Raw genomic sequence first — 20,314 nt, 5'->3', positions numbered from 1 at the left:
ACACTCTTACAAATTAGTTAAAGGGGGAGATCAGAATGCTTTTGTTCCATACAGTTAGTGGCTACAGCCCCTGGTTATTTTGAGATGAGACCTAATTAATCAGACTTCTCAAAAGGTATTTTGTTAAAGGGGACCAAGTATAAACTGCTTTAAGATTCTTAAATTGTTTGAAGACTCACTGATGTATAAGCAGTTAGTTATATTTGCTGGGACCTTAAAAAGGCACACAAGAAATGAGATATTAATCTGTGTGGATTCTACAGAGAGTTCTTTCATACCAAAATCTTCCAATCTCTATAACAGACTTCTCTGAGGAAGATAATCCTCCAGACTTCTTGAGGTCACTGGAAAGTTACAGGCATTCTTGCATAAGTATTCATTTCATACAGAGATTGACAAGAAAAATCAGTTAAATTAAGAAGAAATGTCATATTCAAACAACTGAAAAAGGAGTTTAAATTAATCCCTCAGAGGTGAAAGGAACATTGAAGAAATACAAACTTTGATAACTCCAGCCCTTTCCATATAATACAATATAAAATAAGCTCTCTAAAAGCACTGCTTGTGTTTGTCACGTGCATTGTGTTCTGTACTACTCAATAATGTCACTAACACTATCTTTCATTCTGCCTCTTTCACAGATCGTGAGAACCAGTCGATCCTGATCACGTATGTACACCCCTTCTTGGGTCCCTGTGGGGCTGCCCGGTGCTGGGGGACCTCCCGCCTGACCACACGCTCTCTGCTTCTCTCTTTGGTTTCACAGCGGAGAATCCGGAGCAGGGAAGACTGTGAACACAAAGCGTGTCATCCAGTACTTTGCAACAATTGCAGCGAGTGGAGATAAGAAGAAGGAGGAGCAGACATCAGGCAAAATGCAGGTAAATTAATAGATACTAGCTTGAATCAAACCTTTCCTCTGTTCCTGAAATGATTTTTGGAGAGGATAACCAGCAATAATTATAATTCTGCAGGGAACGCTTGAGGATCAAATCATCAGCGCTAACCCACTGCTGGAGGCCTTTGGAAACGCCAAGACCGTGAGGAATGACAACTCCTCACGCTTTGTAAGTTGTTGCTTTGGACAAAACCTCTCCCTGTCACTACAAGATAAGTGACACTCTAGCAGTATTCCATGTAAAGGTGACGTCAGAAGAACCTATCCAGTCTGAAATGGTGCTGCTTCTCCTTAACAGGGCAAATTCATCAGAATCCACTTTGGGGCCACAGGCAAACTGGCTTCTGCCGACATTGAAACTTGTAAGACACTCTCCTGGCCTGATCCCATTCTTTCCTAAATGCCCAGCTTCACGTGCGTTCCCGTGCCTAACTCTTTCTACCTTCCTTGGCAGATCTGCTGGAGAAGTCCAGAGTCACTTTCCAGCTCAAGGCAGAAAGAAGCTACCACATATTCTATCAGATCATGTCCAACAAGAAGCCGGAGCTAATTGGTAGGAAGGACCATGATGTCTTCTTGAGGATGATTGCTGAGCAACAGTTGCCTCTGTTACCTGGTTGGCAAAACTAAGCCTGTGCCTTGCCTCTTCCTGCTTTCAGACATGCTCCTCATTAGCACCAACCCTTTTGATTTCCACTATGTGAGTCAAGGTGAGGTCACTGTTCCCAGCATTGATGACCAGGAGGAGCTCATGGCTACAGATGTAAGTGACACAGCAAAAAGGTACCTAGTGTACATGTCTCAAAGGTGACATAGGTGACCTGCTAAGGACACGAATTTTAATTCTTTGTTTTGTCTGCAGAGTGCCATTGACATCCTGGGCTTCACTGCTGATGAAAAGACCGCCATCTACAAGCTGACAGGGGCTGTCATGCACTACGGGAACCTGAAGTTCAAGCAGAAACAACGAGAAGAGCAGGCAGAGCCAGACGGCACAGAAGGTATCAGCAAATTCAACAGCTGACTTGTTCAGAGAACTTCTCTGTTTGCAGAGATGATATGTTAGCCTCTAATGACAGGCATTTTGTTTGTCCGAGTCACCACATAAAATTCTGAGGAAAAACATCTTTGTTCATTGACTCTCTATCTGCAGAGGTGCTTCCCTGATCACGGGAAATACCGTTATTTTATCTAATGGATACTCCCCAAACACACACAGCCTGAAAGGGGGAACTTCAACTTCAACAGAGAGTACTACTCTCTCTGCAAAGCCTTCAACCACTAAGTCACCATGATGTGCAATCATATTTTTAGTGAAATAAACCCTGCTTTCTCTGCTATGCAGAAAACCACTTTCCACAGGAAAGGAATGTGCTGCATGCACACCTCATGTATTCTCAGAGGCTTTTGGAGTTTTTCTGGGAACTTCCAGATTCCAGCTATTCCTATACAACCCCTACCTGTTCTTGCCTTCAAAGGAGGCCATCATTGGCTTCCAGAATTTATATTCCTTCCCAGAGCTTATGTATGAGACCAGACCAATTCTTTTCCATTTCTAGAACATGAACAGCAGTTGTTCACACTGACCAAATTCTAGCCGTTGTCCAAAGATAAATGCTTCTCTCTCTTTCCCTCTTTAGTGGCTGACAAAGCTGCCTACCTGATGGGACTAAACTCCGCTGAATTGCTCAAAGCCCTGTGCTATCCCCGAGTCAAGGTTGGGAATGAATTTGTGACCAAAGGTCAAACTGTGTCACAGGTAAAATCTGGAGGTTGAAAATACATCTTGAAAGAGTACTTGAGCATTCTTTTTTGACTGTAGGAGGTAACTCTTGTTCTTTCTTCTGTGCTCTAGGTGAACAATTCAGTGGGTGCCTTGGCAAAAGCTGTCTTTGAGAAGATGTTCTTGTGGATGGTTATTCGCATCAACCAACAGCTGGACACGAAGCAGCCCAGACAGTACTTCATTGGTGTCCTGGACATTGCTGGCTTTGAGATCTTTGATGTAAGGAACCGGGATTTGGCACCACAGTCAAGGGAGGGGCAGGGAGGTGTCATGAGGACTCAGAAACGCACTTCTTTTTAAGAAGATTCAGGAGTTTATCCTCCTCATCTGCAGCTTTCTAGAAACTCCTCCCTCTTCTCTGTCACAGTAGCACCTTCAAATGGCTTTACTAACAAAGACTTTGATTCTAACGTTGTCAAGAGGTAGAAGAAAGCTCTGCTTTCTGACAAATGGTCCCAGAGGCCCTTGAGGGGGCCTTGGGTCTTAGGCTTTGCAAACAAAGAGACAGCCAAAGGTCTTAGGCTTTGCAAACAAAGAGACAGCTTTAGGACTAAGGCTCACACAGATGTGGGCCAAATGTGTGGATGCTCTTGGAAGAGCCAAGGGAAGGGTAGTGCTATGGGGAAGTTCACAGCATGTTTCTGGTGTTGTGAATGCAGTGATGATGCTAGGACTTCTGTCAGAGCAGAGAAACCCCCTGACTGTTGATCTGAGGACAGAGGCATTCTTGGGTGGGACCCTGAGGAGGTGTCCACTCTCTGGGAGGTCAGAGAACTGAGACACCTACACGATGCCACAGCTAAAGTTACTGAAGGATTTGCTTTTGAGTAGCACAGTAAAAAAGGGTTGTTACTTTAACCTTGATTTCAAAAGCAATAATAATAAAATCCTTCAAGGACAGTAGACTTTACCACAGAAGTCCTGCTAAGGAAACACATGCAGTTACAGTACAGTTAGGAGTGGTGTTTCAGCTGGGGCACTTCAAAGAGCATTAGGAGACTGCTAGCAAAACCCGGTGGTGTTGGCACACCTTGAGAACCTGTGCACCTCTCCTTGCTTTGGGCAGTTCAACAGCTTTGAGCAGCTGTGCATCAACTTCACCAATGAGAAACTGCAACAGTTCTTCAACCACCACATGTTCGTGCTGGAGCAGGAGGAGTACAAGAAGGAGGGAATTGAATGGGAGTTCATTGACTTTGGGATGGACCTGGCTGCCTGCATTGAGCTCATTGAGAAGGTACCTATTCTGTGCAAGCTTATGATGTATTTTGAAATTCTGTGATGTTTCTGAACCACATTCAGCTCAGAAGGAACTCACAGCCAGGCATTCAGTGTCAGTTAAGCAAGATATTTCGCCCCAAAATTGATTTTAGTCTGGGGAAGAGTAATTAGGAAATGAAAATCTGTGTCATCAATCTTGTATTACCTGGTCTTCAAGCATGGGAAAAATAGCCTGGACTCCCACCAACAGACTTCTTAAAAAAACCCTGGAGTCAATCTCCTTTCCTTTTTCCTCTGAAGACTCAAATCAGGACTCCACACACAAATTTGGGAAATAAATATCGTCTCGCCTGATTTGCCAAATCAAATGGGACTCTTCTAGCTGTTTTCCCAATTATTTTTCTGTTTACCACTTCTCCCTCCGATTCTACTCAGCATTCTAACCTGAACCAGACAGATGTTCTTACCAGTCCTGTGAAGACAGGCTGCAGGACATCAATGGAAGGCAGAAACAAGCTCCCTGTCTGAGAACAAACTCAGGCCCTTACCCCGGCAGAGATGCTACCAGCAATACCCTGGTATCTTTGATGTTCATAGCACATGCTTCACATCGTTATAATTTTTCTCTGTGACTTCTTGTGGTACCTTCCAGCCCATGGGCATCTTCTCCATCCTGGAAGAGGAGTGCATGTTCCCCAAGGCAACTGACACCTCTTTCAAGAACAAGCTCTACGACCAGCATCTGGGCAAGTCCAACAACTTCCAGAAGCCCAAGCCTGCCAAAGGCAAGGCTGAGGCCCACTTCTCCCTGGTGCACTATGCTGGCACAGTGGACTACAACATCTCTGGCTGGCTTGAGAAGAACAAGGATCCCCTGAATGAAACTGTCATTGGGTTGTACCAGAAATCATCACTGAAAACATTGGCCTTACTCTTTGCCACCTATGGTGGAGCAGATGCAGGTCAGCTCTGTGAAAACTGTATTTTCAGTGTGGGACAATGTTGACACAGAATTAAAGCAGTGAACACTAAGCATTTAAAATTTTGTGTTCCGTCGTCTCCAATATGCAACATCCATATTTTAATACTTCCTTCTTTTCTTCCATTCACAGAGGGTGGTGGTGGCAAAAAAGGTGGCAAGAAGAAGGGTTCTTCCTTCCAGACTGTCTCAGCTCTTTTCCGGGTAAGTACAGAATTCATCATTTATTTGAAGATGGAGAGGAATTTTATTATTAATCTAGAAGTTGTGTGTTAGTTTTGGTCATAGGTCTTGTCATTCTTGAGAATCTTTCCCTTGCTCTTCTTGGAAATTACAGAACTACCTTGAACAGTACAAAATCTCTACTTCAATGTGTGCATGTTCTTCCTTTTATTTAAGGAGAGAGAGTGATATTTTCAGCCTCCTGGAACTCCCTAGGCAATTGTCTTAGTCTTTTTTTTTTCCCCTTAACTATTGGCCTTACACCCTCTTTTGGCTGTTTTCTTCCACCCGACCTAGTTTTGCTATTACCTTTTCTGAATATTCTACAAAATCTCCAAGGGTGAAGTTCACCTACTTAGACTGGGAGTGAATAACAAATCAGCTGAACTTCCTTAACATCTGTTCTGGAAATTTCAGAGATACTTACCATATCTGTTTTAAGTATCTATGAGGATTTTCAGTATTGTCACATTTTAGAATTCAAAGATAAGAAATTAAACATCAAAAGCAAAATAATTGCCTTGAGATTGTAAGATTGTAAGTCCATGTTTTAATTTCAATGGGGAAAGAGAGTGAATGTTAAATAAATAATTTTTCCGGTCAGTTTTCAGTTATGTTTTCAAGGTTTCCATTTTTCTGAAGTGGAGATATTTAGAGAGATTGAATTACCATTAAAAAAGTCAATTTATATGGGCTTTAGAAATATTCCATCTATTTAAAAAGGACTTATCTGCTAATTTAGATGCTATTCATGTGTAACCAAGAGTACCTGTCATCCACTTAAAACGCCCAAATACGTACCACAAGAAATACCAGGTGGAAGAAATGCTGTGAGGTAGCAGGTCTGTACTTGTATAAGAAAATCAAGGAAAGTAATACTAACCATTATTCTACAAAAGAATTTCAAAACCAAAAATCTGAGAGCCTTCAATTTCCAAGTTTCCCTCTGGGAGTTCTACAAGGTGTTTTAGAGAAGACAGGTCTGCTCCTGAAACACTCGGTTTGATGCGTCCATTATTAAACTTCCAGTACTTACACTTAATAATATAAACTTCATTTCATGATCTGACAGGAGAATTTAAACAAGCTGATGGCTAACCTGAGAAGCACTCACCCCCATTTTGTACGATGCATCATCCCAAATGAAACAAAAACACCTGGTAAGGGGAGCCAATAGGATAAAAACTCAAGCCACAGAAGCTCTTCTTCGGGGTAGTCACTAACGGTGGTGTTTGTTAGGTGCTATGGAGCATGAGCTGGTGCTGCATCAGCTGCGGTGCAATGGTGTGCTGGAAGGGATCAGAATTTGCAGGAAAGGATTCCCCAGCAGAGTCCTGTATGCTGACTTCAAACAGAGGTAAGAATGCTCCACCTTTCTGCCCATTCAGACCAAGCTGAAGAGCCTGTGTACCATAATATACTTGAAACATTTTACTTTAAATTGGTACTGAGCAGTAATACAGAAATGTTTCTTCATCACTTCATGATGATATGACAATGTTGAGATCTGGATTCTCTTGCACTTAGAAAGTAAAACCACTTTCCGTATCCTATTCTGAAAGGATGAACTGTCTCCAGGCATGAGATCAGTTCAGTGAGACAGTCTGAGGAGGCTGTGGGCTTCACTCACAGTGGTGGTTTCAGTGATGAGGATTTCTTCATGTCTGTTTTATTCTGCAGATACAGAGTGCTTAATGCAAGTGCTATCCCAGAGGGACAATTCATGGACAGCAAGAAGGCTTCAGAAAAGCTCCTTGGGTCCATTGATGTGGATCACACCCAATACAGATTTGGTCACACCAAGGTAGAAATAAGTCCTCTGTTAAAAGTTTGTTGGGAAGAGGTAAGGGTGGGCTGCTCCATCAGTGGCAGACAGCACAACACAATAACAGAGCTGGTAGGGTAGAAGCCTTAATCAGCAAGTGTCCATCCCAACAGTACTCAAGCAAGGCAAGTGGGGAAGACCCTGGAATGGTAATCAGGTTCAGCCAAGAGCCCAGATCATCAGGAAGGTTTGTGACAAGAAGGAAGTCTGAGGTCAAGCCATAAAGCCTTGGTTTTTAAGATTGCTCAAGGTCAGATATAGGTAGGCTAACAAGGCCCTGGCACTATTCATTAATTCCTGGACAGATCCACAGCAATGAGATTGGTCTAAAAGCAAGCCAGGAAATAAGTCCATGGGTCATGGTAGAGCTCCCTGGGGTCCATGATCAGTCAGAGGTGTGGCTGAGGCTGTGGCTGAGCTGGAAATCAGAACACATACCACATACCTCAGACAGGGACCAAATGCTTAGAGCTGAACTTATAAGAAGCTCGTAGGCCTGTGGAGGGATGGTTTGAGAAGGGGCCCAAGTGGAGCCTGGTCATGGCCATTAAGGTCTGTAAGGATCCTAAAACACTCTGTGCCTCTATTCTGTACTACCTGACAATGACATGCTGCAACATTTACTTTCTCAAGGTGTTCTTCAAAGCTGGACTGCTGGGGCTCCTGGAGGAGATGAGAGATGACAAGCTGGCAGAAATCATCACTCGCACACAAGCCAGGTGCAGAGGCTTCCTGATGAGAGTGGAGTATCGGAGAATGGTGGAGAGGAGGTAGACATTTCTCATATTAAGTTTGTTCTCATGGTACTTGACTAATGAAGTTTAAATTCATCACACCGAAGCTATGCAATAGGCATGTGAATTTCATTTCAGGGAGTCCATCTTCTGTATCCAGTACAATGTTCGTGCATTCATGAATGTCAAGCACTGGCCCTGGATGAAGCTGTTCTTCAAGATCAAGCCCTTGCTGAAGAGTGCAGAATCTGAGAAGGAGATGGCCAACATGAAGGAAGAGTTTGAAAAAACCAAGGAAGAGCTTGCAAAGTCTGAGGCAAAGAGGAAGGAGCTGGAGGAGAAAATGGTGGCCCTGCTGCAGGAGAAAAATGACCTGCAGCTCCAAGTGCAGGCAGTGAGTAACCAGCATTCTTTTGTCCCTGGGAAAAGAACAATATGCAGCCAGAATGCTTCTTACCCTAAACAGAGACTTGCAGGAAGCTGACTAACATGCAGCAGAAAACAGTCTAAATCACACACCCTAAGGCACACTAGCATTGAGGAAACAGGTACGGGCAGGGGCATGATGTGTCTCATGGCAGCCCCACATGAGGCCTGGCATTCCTACTGTCTGGGGGAAGAGCCATGTAGCGCTCGCCAACATGTAATCCACAGCAGAGCTCTGAACTGGAAGGGAAGGATCTCCATCTACTCAACTTTCAAAGCAGAGTATCTGTCTAACAGAGTAAAGGTAAACCTGAGAAGGACCCACATTGCCCACTTACAGCTACACTTGAAGGCACTGATTATTTCAGAAACATGGATACTTCCCATTCAAACTCAATTAGGAGAAGGCAGTTTCTTCACACCAAATTAAATGATCAGCTAGTTAACATTGGAAATGCTAGGCATGGCATGGAAGGAAGACAAGGAGGTATCTGATAGCAATGCAAGAACTCTATTTGTCTTGTAACAATTTCAATGCATGTAGAAAAGTGATGAATTCCTTTCTCAACTAAATTATTCTCAAAAGTGGAAAAGCATTTAGTTCCCAAATATTATAAGTTTCTTGATGAAACAATTAAAAAGTAAAAGTAACTAAATACATTTTCTGTCAGGAAAAAAGACTCTAAACCCTTGTTCCTGCTGAAACTAGTAACTGAAGTTGTTGTGTTGTGCTTGTGGGTTCATGAGGTATTCTCATAGATACCTTCCCTGTGAGGCATTTTTAAGAGACAAAAAGAATTTGAAATCGATGTTGATTCCAGATGACAAGGTTTCCCAGTAGCCACTGGGCCAGATCTTCCTGTTGCTGGAGTGGAGGGCCTGGTTCAGCCTCCATTTTAACAGATGTCTACTCTGTGATACAAAAGACAGAGGAGAGAAACTTCAAAACATTGCAACCTATAAAAATCTGTGTGTCCCCACCAGGAAGCAGATAGCTTGGCTGATGCTGAGGAAAGATGTGACCAGCTCATCAAAACCAAAATCCAGCTGGAAGCCAAAATAAAAGAGGTGACTGAAAGGGCTGAGGATGAGGAGGAAATTAATGCTGAGCTGACAGCCAAGAAGAGGAAACTGGAAGATGAATGCTCAGAGCTGAAGAAAGATATTGATGACCTTGAGTTAACGTTGGCCAAGGTGGAAAAGGAAAAGCATGCCACTGAAAACAAGGTACACACATAGAGAATGACATAAGGGGTCAAAAAAATCACTATTTCTTGGAGCAAAAATCCTGCTACCCCAGGACTTTGCAACATTTGAGGTGGGCCTTATCAAAGCGGTAAACAAAAAAATGAAATTACTGGCTAAGGACAGCAAAGGGAAAATTTCCAAGAACCAGCACGCATGTTTTCCACCTAATTTTGACAATTGCTTATATTTTTAGGTGAAAAACCTCACAGAGGAGATGGCAGCACTGGATGAGAGCATTGCCAAGCTGACAAAAGAGAAGAAAGCCCTCCAAGAGGCCCATCAGCAGACACTGGATGACCTGCAGGCAGAAGAGGACAAAGTCAATACACTGACCAAAGCTAAGACCAAGCTGGAGCAGCAAGTGGATGATGTAAGCACATGTGTAGCTAAACGAAAAAGAAAACTTTGTAGAGGAAAGCATAGCCAGCAGAGCACTGATATTCCTGTTATTTTTAGCTGGAAGGGTCCCTGGAGCAAGAGAAGAAACTGCGCATGGACCTTGAGAGAGCTAAGAGGAAACTTGAGGGAGACCTGAAGCTGGCCCATGACACCATAATGGACTTGGAAAATGATAAGCAGCAGCTGGATGAGAAACTGAAGAAGTAAGTGTCGCTGTGGGGCCCCTGAGTGCTGGGCTGGTGCACTTGTCTTTTCTCTTTGAGCTCTGACATGGTTTGCTTTGCCCAAAGGAAAGACTTTGAAATCAGCCAGATCCAGAGCAAAATCGAGGATGAGCAAGCCCTGGGCATGCAATTACAGAAGAAGATCAAGGAGCTGCAGGCAAGCCTCTGTCCCTTGCCCTCTCTCAGCCAGTGTCAGGTCAGGAAGGAGGAGGGCATGGGTGTGAAGGGTCCCTAATGTTCCCCAGGCTCGTATTGAGGAACTGGAGGAGGAGATTGAGGCAGAGCGAACCTCTCGGGCAAAAGCAGAGAAGCATCGGGCTGACCTCTCGAGGGAGCTAGAGGAGATCAGCGAGCGCCTGGAAGAAGCAGGAGGGGCTACAGCAGCTCAGATCGAGATGAACAAGAAGCGTGAGGCAGAATTTCAGAAGATGCGGCGTGACCTCGAAGAGGCCACGCTGCAGCACGAAGCCACGGCTGCCGCCCTGAGGAAGAAGCACGCGGACAGCACAGCTGAGCTTGGGGAGCAGATCGACAACCTGCAACGAGTGAAGCAGAAGCTGGAGAAGGAGAAGAGTGAGCTGAAGATGGAGATTGATGACTTGGCCAGTAACATGGAGTCTGTCTCCAAAGCCAAGGTACGGGATTGCAGTGGACCATGCCCACAGGGCCAAAATATGGCACATAGGCTACATCTGCCAGCCACATTTTCATCACAAAGTCCGTGCTGTGAGAATAAGGCAGAGTCCAGGTGTTCATTTCCTTTCCTTGCTTGTACTGGCTCTGTAGGCAAATCTGGAGAAGATGTGCCGCACTCTGGAAGATCAGCTGAGTGAGATTAAAACTAAGGAGGAGCAGAATCTGCACATGATCAATGACCTCAACACTCAAAGAGCTCGTCTGCAGACAGAATCAGGTGACATTTCTTCATTGCTGAGGTGCAATAGGAGGTCCTGCATGCCATGAGGATAACACAGTTTGAAAAGTTACAACTGGCATAACCTCTACAGGCTACTCATGATTGCATGTGTTTACAGGCAAAAATAGTTATATTATTAATAATCTAGTTACTTTTTTCACTTTGCCCTTCCCAGGTGAATATTCACGCCAGGTGGAGGAAAAAGATGCTCTGATTTCTCAGCTGTCCAGGGGCAAGCAAGGATTTACCCAACAAATTGAGGAACTCAAGAGACATTTAGAGGAAGAAATAAAGGTCTGGAATGACTCTACTCCAACATTCCTTCCTCAAACACATGTAGCACTGGAGTGAACACCAATAATGCACATGCCCCCTGCTCATAAGCCAGAGAGGAAAGGAAGCGTAATGATTTTGATGCTGGAGGAAGTCATCCACAAGGCTTTCATGACATTCTGACCATACTCTCTAAGACAGGATTGAGACACTTATTACAGAGACAGCAGGTTACTTTCCCCAGAGCACCTGTCACTAACACATCCTGATCCTCCAGAACACGTTGATGTTCATCATCCCCCAGCTTTACATTTGCCTAATTAGAGTTTGATTCTAATTTCCCTGTCAGCTTCACTGTCAAAAGGCATCTCAAGGCAAGTATTCAGGTTACCAATCCCAATATCCCCACAGGCCAAGAACGCCCTGGCCCACGCCTTGCAGTCAGCTCGGCACGACTGTGACTTGCTCCGGGAACAATATGAGGAGGAGCAGGAAGCCAAGGGGGAGCTGCAGCGCGCCCTGTCCAAGGCCAACAGCGAAGTGGCCCAGTGGAGAACCAAATACGAGACGGATGCTATTCAGCGTACGGAGGAGCTGGAGGAGGCCAAGTACGTGGGACGTGGGATGTCAAATGGCTGGAGAAGGCTGAGCCTGTCAAGGGAAATTGGAGCCTTTAGAGTGCATTAGGACAGGGGTGGGATGAAGGCAGGGATATAGTGTCTTCATGGTAGAGGGAAGAGAGGGAGAGAAAGGAAAGTTTGGTGTGGAAAAAGTGTAGATTAGAAGGAAAACGTAGCCTTTAGGGCTAGAAATGCTAAGACAGGGTGAATACACAGCAGGCGCTAGGACAAGGAGGTGATAGACCCTTTAGGCTGGATGTAATCTTGGAACAGAAAAACCACTGTGAAAATCGCTAGGCTCGAAGCCCCCAAAGTGGCCAACTGACCTCTTGCGAAAATTGTCTCCCCTCTAAGTTCTAACCGAGAGCTGCGCTTATCTCCTCCCAGGAAGAAGCTGGCACAGCGCCTGCAGGATGCAGAGGAACACGTTGAGGCTGTGAATGCCAAATGTGCCTCCCTGGAAAAGACAAAGCAGAGGCTGCAGAATGAAGTGGAGGACCTGATGATTGACGTGGAGCGATCTAATGCTGCCTGTGCAGCTCTGGATAAGAAGCAGAAGAACTTTGACAAGGTCTTTTGGGCTCCAGCACCGGGGCTCCTGGGCAGAGCATGTCCTCCTGATTGCCACCTCCATACTGACGCCCCGTTTCTCTTCAGATCCTGGCAGAATGGAAGCAGAAGTATGAGGAAACGCAGGCTGAGCTGGAAGCCTCCCAGAAGGAGTCTCGCTCTCTCAGCACGGAGCTGTTTAAGATGAAGAATGCCTATGAGGAGTCCTTGGACCACCTGGAAACGCTGAAGCGTGAGAACAAGAACTTGCAGCGTAAGTCCCTGGCCCTCTCCTCCTGGCAGGGCTTTCTCGCTCTCCACCACTGCCCACCGGTTGACATGGGTCTGTGCCTGCAGTTCTCCAAAGATGCCTGTCACCTTGGTGTGGCAGTGCCCTTCCCATTCGGCTCTGAGCCTGACCATGCCACTGGTCTTTGTTCCCACAGAGGAGATTTCCGACCTCACGGAGCAGATTGCAGAGGGAGGAAAGGCGATTCATGAGCTGGAGAAAATCAAGAAGCAGATTGAGCAGGAGAAATCTGAACTCCAAGCCTCCCTGGAGGAAGCTGAGGTACGTGCTAAGAAATGGTGTCCAGACTGAAAGTATGGGAGTAGTTATTTGCAGGGATGGCAGGAAAGCAAGCCTAGATTTCACTGCATCAGAGACTAGTTAGAAAGGGAGCATTAGTTTGAGTCACTGTTCCTGCTGACTTGTCCAGGCCTCCCTTGAACATGAAGAGGGCAAGATCCTGCGCCTCCAACTTGAGCTCAACCAGGTGAAGTCTGAGATTGACAGGAAGATTGCAGAGAAAGATGAGGAAATCGACCAGATGAAGAGAAACCACCTCAGAATTGTGGAGTCCATGCAGAGCACCCTGGACGCTGAGATCAGGAGCAGGAACGAAGCCCTGCGGCTGAAGAAGAAGATGGAGGGAGACCTGAATGAAATGGAGATCCAGCTGAGCCATGCCAACCGCGTGGCTGCAGAGGCACAAAAGAACCTGAGAAACACGCAGGCAGTGCTCAAGGTCTGTTCAGCAAAGATGCGTATAGAAGAATGTCTCACCTTACATTTTTTAAGACGCAAGAGTGTTGTGCCACCTTGTAATTTCTGTTGTCTCTTTTACAGGATACCCAGATACACTTGGACGATGCTCTCAGGACACAGGAGGACCTGAAGGAGCAGGTGGCCATGGTGGAGCGCAGAGCAAACCTGTTGCAGGCTGAAGTTGAGGAGCTACGGGCAGCCCTGGAGCAGACGGAGCGGTCGAGGAAAGTGGCTGAGCAGGAGCTCCTGGATGCCACTGAACGTGTGCAGCTCCTCCATACCCAGGTCAGGCACTCTGCTGGAAATGAGTCCCATTAGCCAGGGATAACACAGAATGCGACTGCTATGCGTCTTGTCAGTAACTACTATATAAAGACCTGAAGAGCTACGCCGTAACATGGCCAGTCCAGGCAGCCACCCCTGTCTGGTTTGCTGCTGTGGCTCTAAAGAAGGCTCCTGCCTTAAAGACTTTCATAAACAATACTCACAGTTTTAGCTCTTGAAGTGGAGGCATTAGGTCTAACTGTACCAATCATGTCTTTTCTGTTGCATAGAACACCAGCTTAATCAACACCAAGAAGAAGCTGGAAACAGACATTGTGCAAATTCAGAGTGAAATGGAGGATACGATCCAGGAAGCCCGCAATGCTGAAGAGAAGGCCAAGAAGGCCATCACAGATGTGAGCTGGGGGTTCCTTTCACTGCTTAAGATTACTGCCTTCTCCCCAGAATGTCTCCAGCCCCAAAATGGCTTTCACCCTTTGCTCTCATCAGGCAGCCATGATGGCAGAAGAGCTGAAGAAGGAGCAGGACACCAGTGCCCACCTGGAGAGGATGAAGAAGAACCTGGACCAGACGGTGAAGGACCTGCAGCACCGTCTGGATGAGGCCGAGCAGTTGGCACTGAAGGGAGGCAAGAAGCAAATCCAGAAGCTGGAGGCCAGAGTGCGTAGGGCTTTTAGTTGTGTGTGAGTGAACGTGTCACGTAAGTAACCACCAGGGAAGCTCCAAAGCTGGGCTTCTCATTGCAGGTGCGGGAGCTGGAAGCGGAGGTTGACTCTGAGCAGAAGCGCAGCGCTGAAGCTGTGAAGGGCGTGCGCAAGTACGAGAGGAGGGTGAAGGAGCTGACCTACCAGGTAAGGCAGGAGGCCTCCTTGGGCTGACAGAGTTTTCTCACAAGAAGTCAAATTTTGCACACACCATCCCCAAGGGGAACTGTTAACCACACATGATGCAGAACCAATAATTCCTTCTCTTTGCTGCTTACCAATCACTCTAGTCTGAGGAAGACCGGAAGAATATTCTCAGGCTGCAGGATCTGGTGGACAAGCTGCAAATGAAGGTGAAATCCTACAAGAGACAAGCTGAGGAGGCTGTAAGTATTGCTTGAAGAATGGGCAAGAGCCACCTTCCACCGGGGCAGCATGCTTGTTGAGATGAGTACGAATCCCAGGAAAGGGGCATGAAAGAAACTCCCAAGTCACAGCAGTCTTGGCCACGCCGTTTTGCTATCATGTCACGAGTCCTTGCAGAGTTCTGGGCACCCTGCACTCAGGGATGAACTGAGGGAAGTTCTGCAGCCTGTTTGATACAGGAGGTCAGACTAAACAAAACCAGGGGTCACACCCACTGACTAAGAGGTTCCTGAATCTCTGCTGCTGACCAAAAGCAGAGGGTTTCAGGTTCTTTCTCAACCTAATAGCCACACTGATAGTTGGGCAGCTATAATGGGGGAATAAGTACCCAAATGACAAATCCAAGTGACAAAATTGCTCCTCAGGAGGGACACAGTACTGCTGAGGCTTGTCATGGTGGGGCCCTGAATAAGGGAGGATGAGGAGGTCTGTGTGAGGCTTACGTGTAAGCGGTGGTGGGTGGGGGATGGAGGTTTGTGCCTTCTCCCAGGGAAGAGCCGCAGCCCCGCAAGGCCGAGGCACAGGAGGAGTGAAACCCCTGCCCTGGGCTCCTCACCACCGACTCCCTCTCCCCACACAGGAGGAGCTGTCCAATGTCAACCTCTCCAAATTCCGCAAGATCCAGCACGAGCTGGAGGAAGCCGAGGAGCGGGCTGACATTGCAGAGTCACAGGTCAACAAGCTCCGTGTGAAAAGCCGGGAGTTTCATGGCAAGAAGATAGAAGAGGAGGAGTGAGGATGTCATGAGGCAGCAAAGTGACCGGAGGGATGCACAAAATGTGAACCTCTCTGTCACTTTCTTCTATATTTTATATTTGCAGTCACCTCAATATTTAGGGAATAAAGTTTAGAGTTCTTTGCATATGTGCCATGAGCAGTATTTTTCTTTTTTTCACTTTTCACTGATTAGGGTTGTGTCATCATTAGCCTTTGGGCACAGTTTTGGCTTATAACCTTTGTGTACCTATGTCACAGTACAGCTTGTTGTTACCTAGTCCTTAAATACTTACCCTTCTATATTACTTCAATGACTTATAAAAAGGAAGCTTCTTACTGAGATAAATTATCCTCAGAGACACAGAATGAAAGAGAAAAGTAATTTTTTCCTGGGAGCTGTTTTATGCAAGTTATTGATAAAGCAAGTGATGTTGAAGAGTAAGGAACATGATATTTTCCAATGAAATAATGCTGTTCCAGGCAGTAAGGACAATGACCAATACCTAAGAAATGCAGGAAACTTTCATGACTCTAAGTAAACAATCACATTAAATAGCATACAAAATTCAGTACAGTTAAAACCACAAAATTATGCATGTGGGGAAACAATGCAGTGTCACATAGAAAAAGATGAACTCTGAACTGACAATTACCGGTCAGGAGCAAGGTCTGCCACATAAGCTGCATAATCATGTGAAGGCATCCACTTTTTCTCAGCCGTGGTAGCAAAAGAGAAAATAAAAAGAGATAAACTCAATTTGCAAGGAATTATGATTGCAAAGGCAATAAAGGTGATCAGACCTGTGGAGAGACTTCCATTGGAGGACCAATTAAACAGACCCAGAGACTTAAGATAAGAAAGGAGAGAACTGAGTGGGCATACAAAGCAGAACAAATCAGCCCAGTGTGGTGAGGCTTGACAGGGATCAATGTTCTAAGCAACTCTGGCATTAAAAGGAACAGGAGAGTGCAAAGGGCAGAAGATGGAGGACAGGGGGCTGGGGAGGGCACGCACAGGGAGCTGTAAATAAAATGAAACTACCTGACGGCAAGGTACTCAAAGCCACAAGAGAGAAGGTATGCAGTTAAGCTGTGGAAGTCCTTGTCACTGCACACTAAAGGATTACACATATTGAAAAGAGGCTTGAACATGTTAATAGAGAAGAAATCTACCAGAATTTACCAACTGCACAGAAATCCTCTCCATAGTTCAAAGGCTTAGAGCTGTATGGAAAGACAGAGGTTCAGGAGAGCACTTGAGGGTAACAGCATGCTTGGTTTCTCTCTTTTTACAGGCTTAGCTACTGTCAGCAGAGCACGAATACATTTGGGGAATGGGAGGGCATCCTCTGCTCCAAGTCCATTTGGGAGTGGAAAATGAGTCTGTCAGTCAGGGTCAGAGGGATGAATATATGGTTTGGGAAGGATATGGAGGCTTCCGAGTTGTTCTCATGAATTTACAGTCTATGCTGTCCATAGCTTGCTCTCTGGACACCTACTGACTGTATTAGGTTTTGCCTAAAAGGAAAATTGGAAACAAAAAAAAAAGCTCTAGATATGACTGTTGTTGCCTTGGAGCTGCACTGTCAAGCAGAGAGCAATGCAGGGGACCCTGACTGTCACCTGCGTGGTCAAGCATGGCATGCAGACCATGGCTGTGCCCAGACCTGAGGTCAGTGGTCTCCAAAAACTTTACTCATCTACAAAGCTTTCAAAGGAGAGCCTGCCATTGGAGCTCTTTGAGGTTTCCTAGGAAGTTCTGAGGGTTGACAGTGGTCCCTCAGTCAGTGTGTGTAGAAACCACTGTCACAGCATGGGCTTTGCTTCCAAAGAGCAAAGTGAGCTTCCAGTGAACTTTGCTCGTTCTACTGGAAACTTCAAGCCGACAGCAGCATGTCTGTATGGCTAAGACTGAATTACCAAAATGAGTATTTAATTATCTGTCTCCAAGATGCTAACTCACAAATGCACCAGTAATTTTAAGGATGCTCTACTGTCAGTAGTGAGGATGAGAAAGCAAGAACCCCTGATGTCTCTGTCATTGCTCTCTGAAAGAGTGATGAGAGTGAGCTTTTTTGGAGCTGATCAGTTTTCAGCCACAAAGAGCTCAATAAATCCATCTAACACCTAGCAGTGATACCACTCTAGCTCTTCCTTCCCATGACATGTTAGAAGGCTTTCTGTGGCTTCCTAGTAGACTTCAGATTTCTTTCACTTCATTTTATTCCCCACACTCATGACAGAGACCAGCCTGACTGTTTTCTGATACTGTTTTTGCCATCAGTTTATCTTCTTTTCACTCCTCCTTCTGAATATCCCACCATTCTCTGTCTAGCCTAAGGTGCTTCAGTTCCTTAAAACCTCCATTATTGTAGAACAGCAAATATGATTTTTTTCCATTAATAACAAAAGGCTTGAGGGTTTGTATGGACCTCACAGGGCATAGTCTTAGGGCTTGTCTGCACCTGAAGTCATTTTAGGTTGTTCTAATAACTGTGTAGTAGTCAAACAACTTCTACCTAATATGGCTTAGGTTAAACTTTGTGAATACCATATACAGTAAAGCTCTGACAAGCCTTGGGGGTCACTGTGTAGTAAAGAACTACCCTTCATGTTTACTGGGGCAGGGTAAGCTACTCTGCAGTTTTTAAACATCAGTTGGGAACCAGTGAAAGGGAAGCAGACTGTGATAAGGAAATAGATAATACACTCAAGCAAACCCAAGTCCAAGTAGGAAGAAATCCCTGCTATACCATACTCCTCCTGGTAGACTTGAGGATGCTGAAAACATGTAGTAGGGTCCCTCCTTGTCACACTACCATTCTTAAGAAAGACTGAAGAGTCAACCTTAGGACAGAAAGTAACATTGGGAGGGTAAGTATAATACCACACAAAAGAGGCTGTTAAGAGAAAGTATTTTGTGTAAGAATTTTAACTGTTTTATTAATGAGGCTTTTCTTTATCAATGAGATGAATTTATTATTAGACTTAGAATGGGAACTTAGATCCACATATATGGTGTGTACCAAACTGCCCATAGCAAGGAAATACCTCCTTCTGTGCCCCACTAGTCAGGATGTGTGATTTTCCATGTAGAATAGATTTTAGAGACATTTTCAAATCACACTCAACAGACAATGTACAAATTACTGTGAAATCTTTAGCATGTGTCAGCTCCAGCTGAGTATGAGGGACCTTTCCTGTTAGAAAGGAGTGCAGGACAAAATGGTCTAGGCCTCTGTCAGATGCAGTTTTCCTTTTTTGGGACAATTTCTAAGATAACCTTGTAGAGAAGGAAAAGCACAAACTGCACTTCTTCAGGAAGATGCACTATTTATTGGAAATGTGTAAAATCATGTAGCAGATCCTTTCCTATGTCAGGAACTAGCCATACAGATTTGAATGCCACAGGTGGACCTAAAATCTTGGGAGGTATACATGGAGTTTCTACCTCAGCAGTACATCTCCGGCCTATAAATGGAGGCCAGAAGAAATGTGGTCTGCCCTTTTTAGTTTCAAACTTAATTCAGGTCTTAAAAATTTTTCACTGAGCCATCATCAGTAATATTTTTGTATGTGCCCAGTCGAAAAATCTAAGCCATTCTGAGGTATGAAGCACATCCTCCCACACAGGGTTCAGATGAGAGTGAGCAGAGGCTGTACTACTAGGAGGCACATGCTTGACTCTCTTAGTACTTGTGAAGAGTCTTTTGGAGACACAGACTGTTAACAACCTGCTTAGACAGGTCACGCTTGCCTTAGCTATCCCCTTCCCTTAGAAACGTGGGCTGGAGGTAGATGATCTGTGTCTTAAACTGTGATATCGAGCTACTGTGTCATGTGCCCACACAATCAATACTCTTATCCCAGTGAGATTTGCATAGCTTACCTCATTCTCCCCGGCTGAAAGGGTACAAACGAGGCAAGAGCCATCAGAGAGGGCAGCTCCAGGCTGGAGGCCTGAGACAATGTGTCAGGAAGTGGGTTGGAATGTAAGCACCCCACCAGCTTTGAGAAGGCCAAGCCCATGAGGTGAGTGCTGGCAGGGATTACAAGTAAACTGTCTGTCTGCTCACCCCCAGGCAAAGAGGTCCTGAGGAGATGGTGGGTGCCATGAGGCAGCGGCCCACTGACTCACACTGACACAAGCCCCAGGTGGTGGCAACACATGAAGGACGTGCAGCCAGCTGCGGTGAGACCCCAAGGTGGGTGCTGGTGTAGGGCCTAGAGACATCAGCTGGAACGGTGGCTCTGTCTTTTGCCTCACCATTTGGGCTGTTGCTGTGAGGGCACAGGCCCCGTCAGCTTTCTCCTTGGTCTGGAGCTCCATCAGGCTCCTGTCAGTCCCAGGGAGCTCAGCCAGGCAGCAGCGGTCCGGGCGCGCTGCTCCAGGCACACACTGCCAGGGGGTGGCAGCATGGAGCCATCAAGGTGGACCCTGCTCTGGGTGGCAGCAACTAGGTCTCACTTAAAAATGGGCGCTTTTAAAGCTGCTGAAACTTCCTGGCCCACGTGTTATGATCGAATCACACCAGAAAGGTTAAAATCCAACCAGGTGGATCAGCCAGTTTCATGTGTGCACCGCTGGGACAGAACCAAGACAGGTGGAATGGGCCGAAGAAGGCCTGGAAATGTTGGGGTCAGCAATGCTGAAAGAAAAGACCTTGAGCTGACAGAAGCAGCCACTGGTCAGTGTGCAGAACCTCAGTTGCACTGGGAACTCTACCCAGAAAGGGCACCACGTAGATGCTTGGAAATGTGTGACTATCAAAAGGCCAACATGCAGCATCAGTGATCCTACCAACTAGCACACG

The 20,314-nt window shown here is 45.8% G+C and overlaps 1 protein-coding gene across 1 annotated transcript; it reads left to right on the top strand.

Moving 5' to 3' along the window:
* Window positions 1-875: 875 nt before the first annotated feature.
* LOC141932961 (myosin heavy chain, skeletal muscle, adult) lies at window positions 876-15,647 on the top strand. The gene is made up of 34 exons (XM_074847214.1): window positions 876-881; window positions 975-1,067; window positions 1,197-1,260; window positions 1,353-1,451; window positions 1,558-1,661; window positions 1,761-1,899; window positions 2,539-2,657; window positions 2,754-2,903; window positions 3,751-3,921; window positions 4,558-4,867; window positions 5,018-5,088; window positions 6,179-6,266; window positions 6,346-6,463; window positions 6,787-6,910; window positions 7,565-7,701; window positions 7,804-8,059; window positions 9,076-9,318; window positions 9,533-9,709; window positions 9,796-9,941; window positions 10,029-10,119; window positions 10,208-10,597; window positions 10,749-10,875; window positions 11,054-11,172; window positions 11,563-11,759; window positions 12,159-12,342; window positions 12,429-12,594; window positions 12,767-12,891; window positions 13,040-13,348; window positions 13,450-13,653; window positions 13,923-14,048; window positions 14,143-14,313; window positions 14,400-14,504; window positions 14,648-14,743; window positions 15,364-15,647. The coding sequence occupies exons 1-34, from the start codon at window positions 876-878 to the stop codon at window positions 15,517-15,519; spliced, it is 5,181 nt and encodes a 1,726-aa protein (XP_074703315.1). The 3' UTR covers window positions 15,520-15,647.
* Window positions 15,648-20,314: the final 4,667 nt, after the last annotated feature.

The sequence above is a fragment of the Strix aluco genome, chromosome 21, assembly GCF_031877795.1.
Source record: "Strix aluco isolate bStrAlu1 chromosome 21, bStrAlu1.hap1, whole genome shotgun sequence".
NCBI lineage: Eukaryota > Metazoa > Chordata > Aves > Strigiformes > Strigidae > Strix > Strix aluco.
This window is presented reverse-complemented; position numbering and strand designations above follow the sequence as displayed.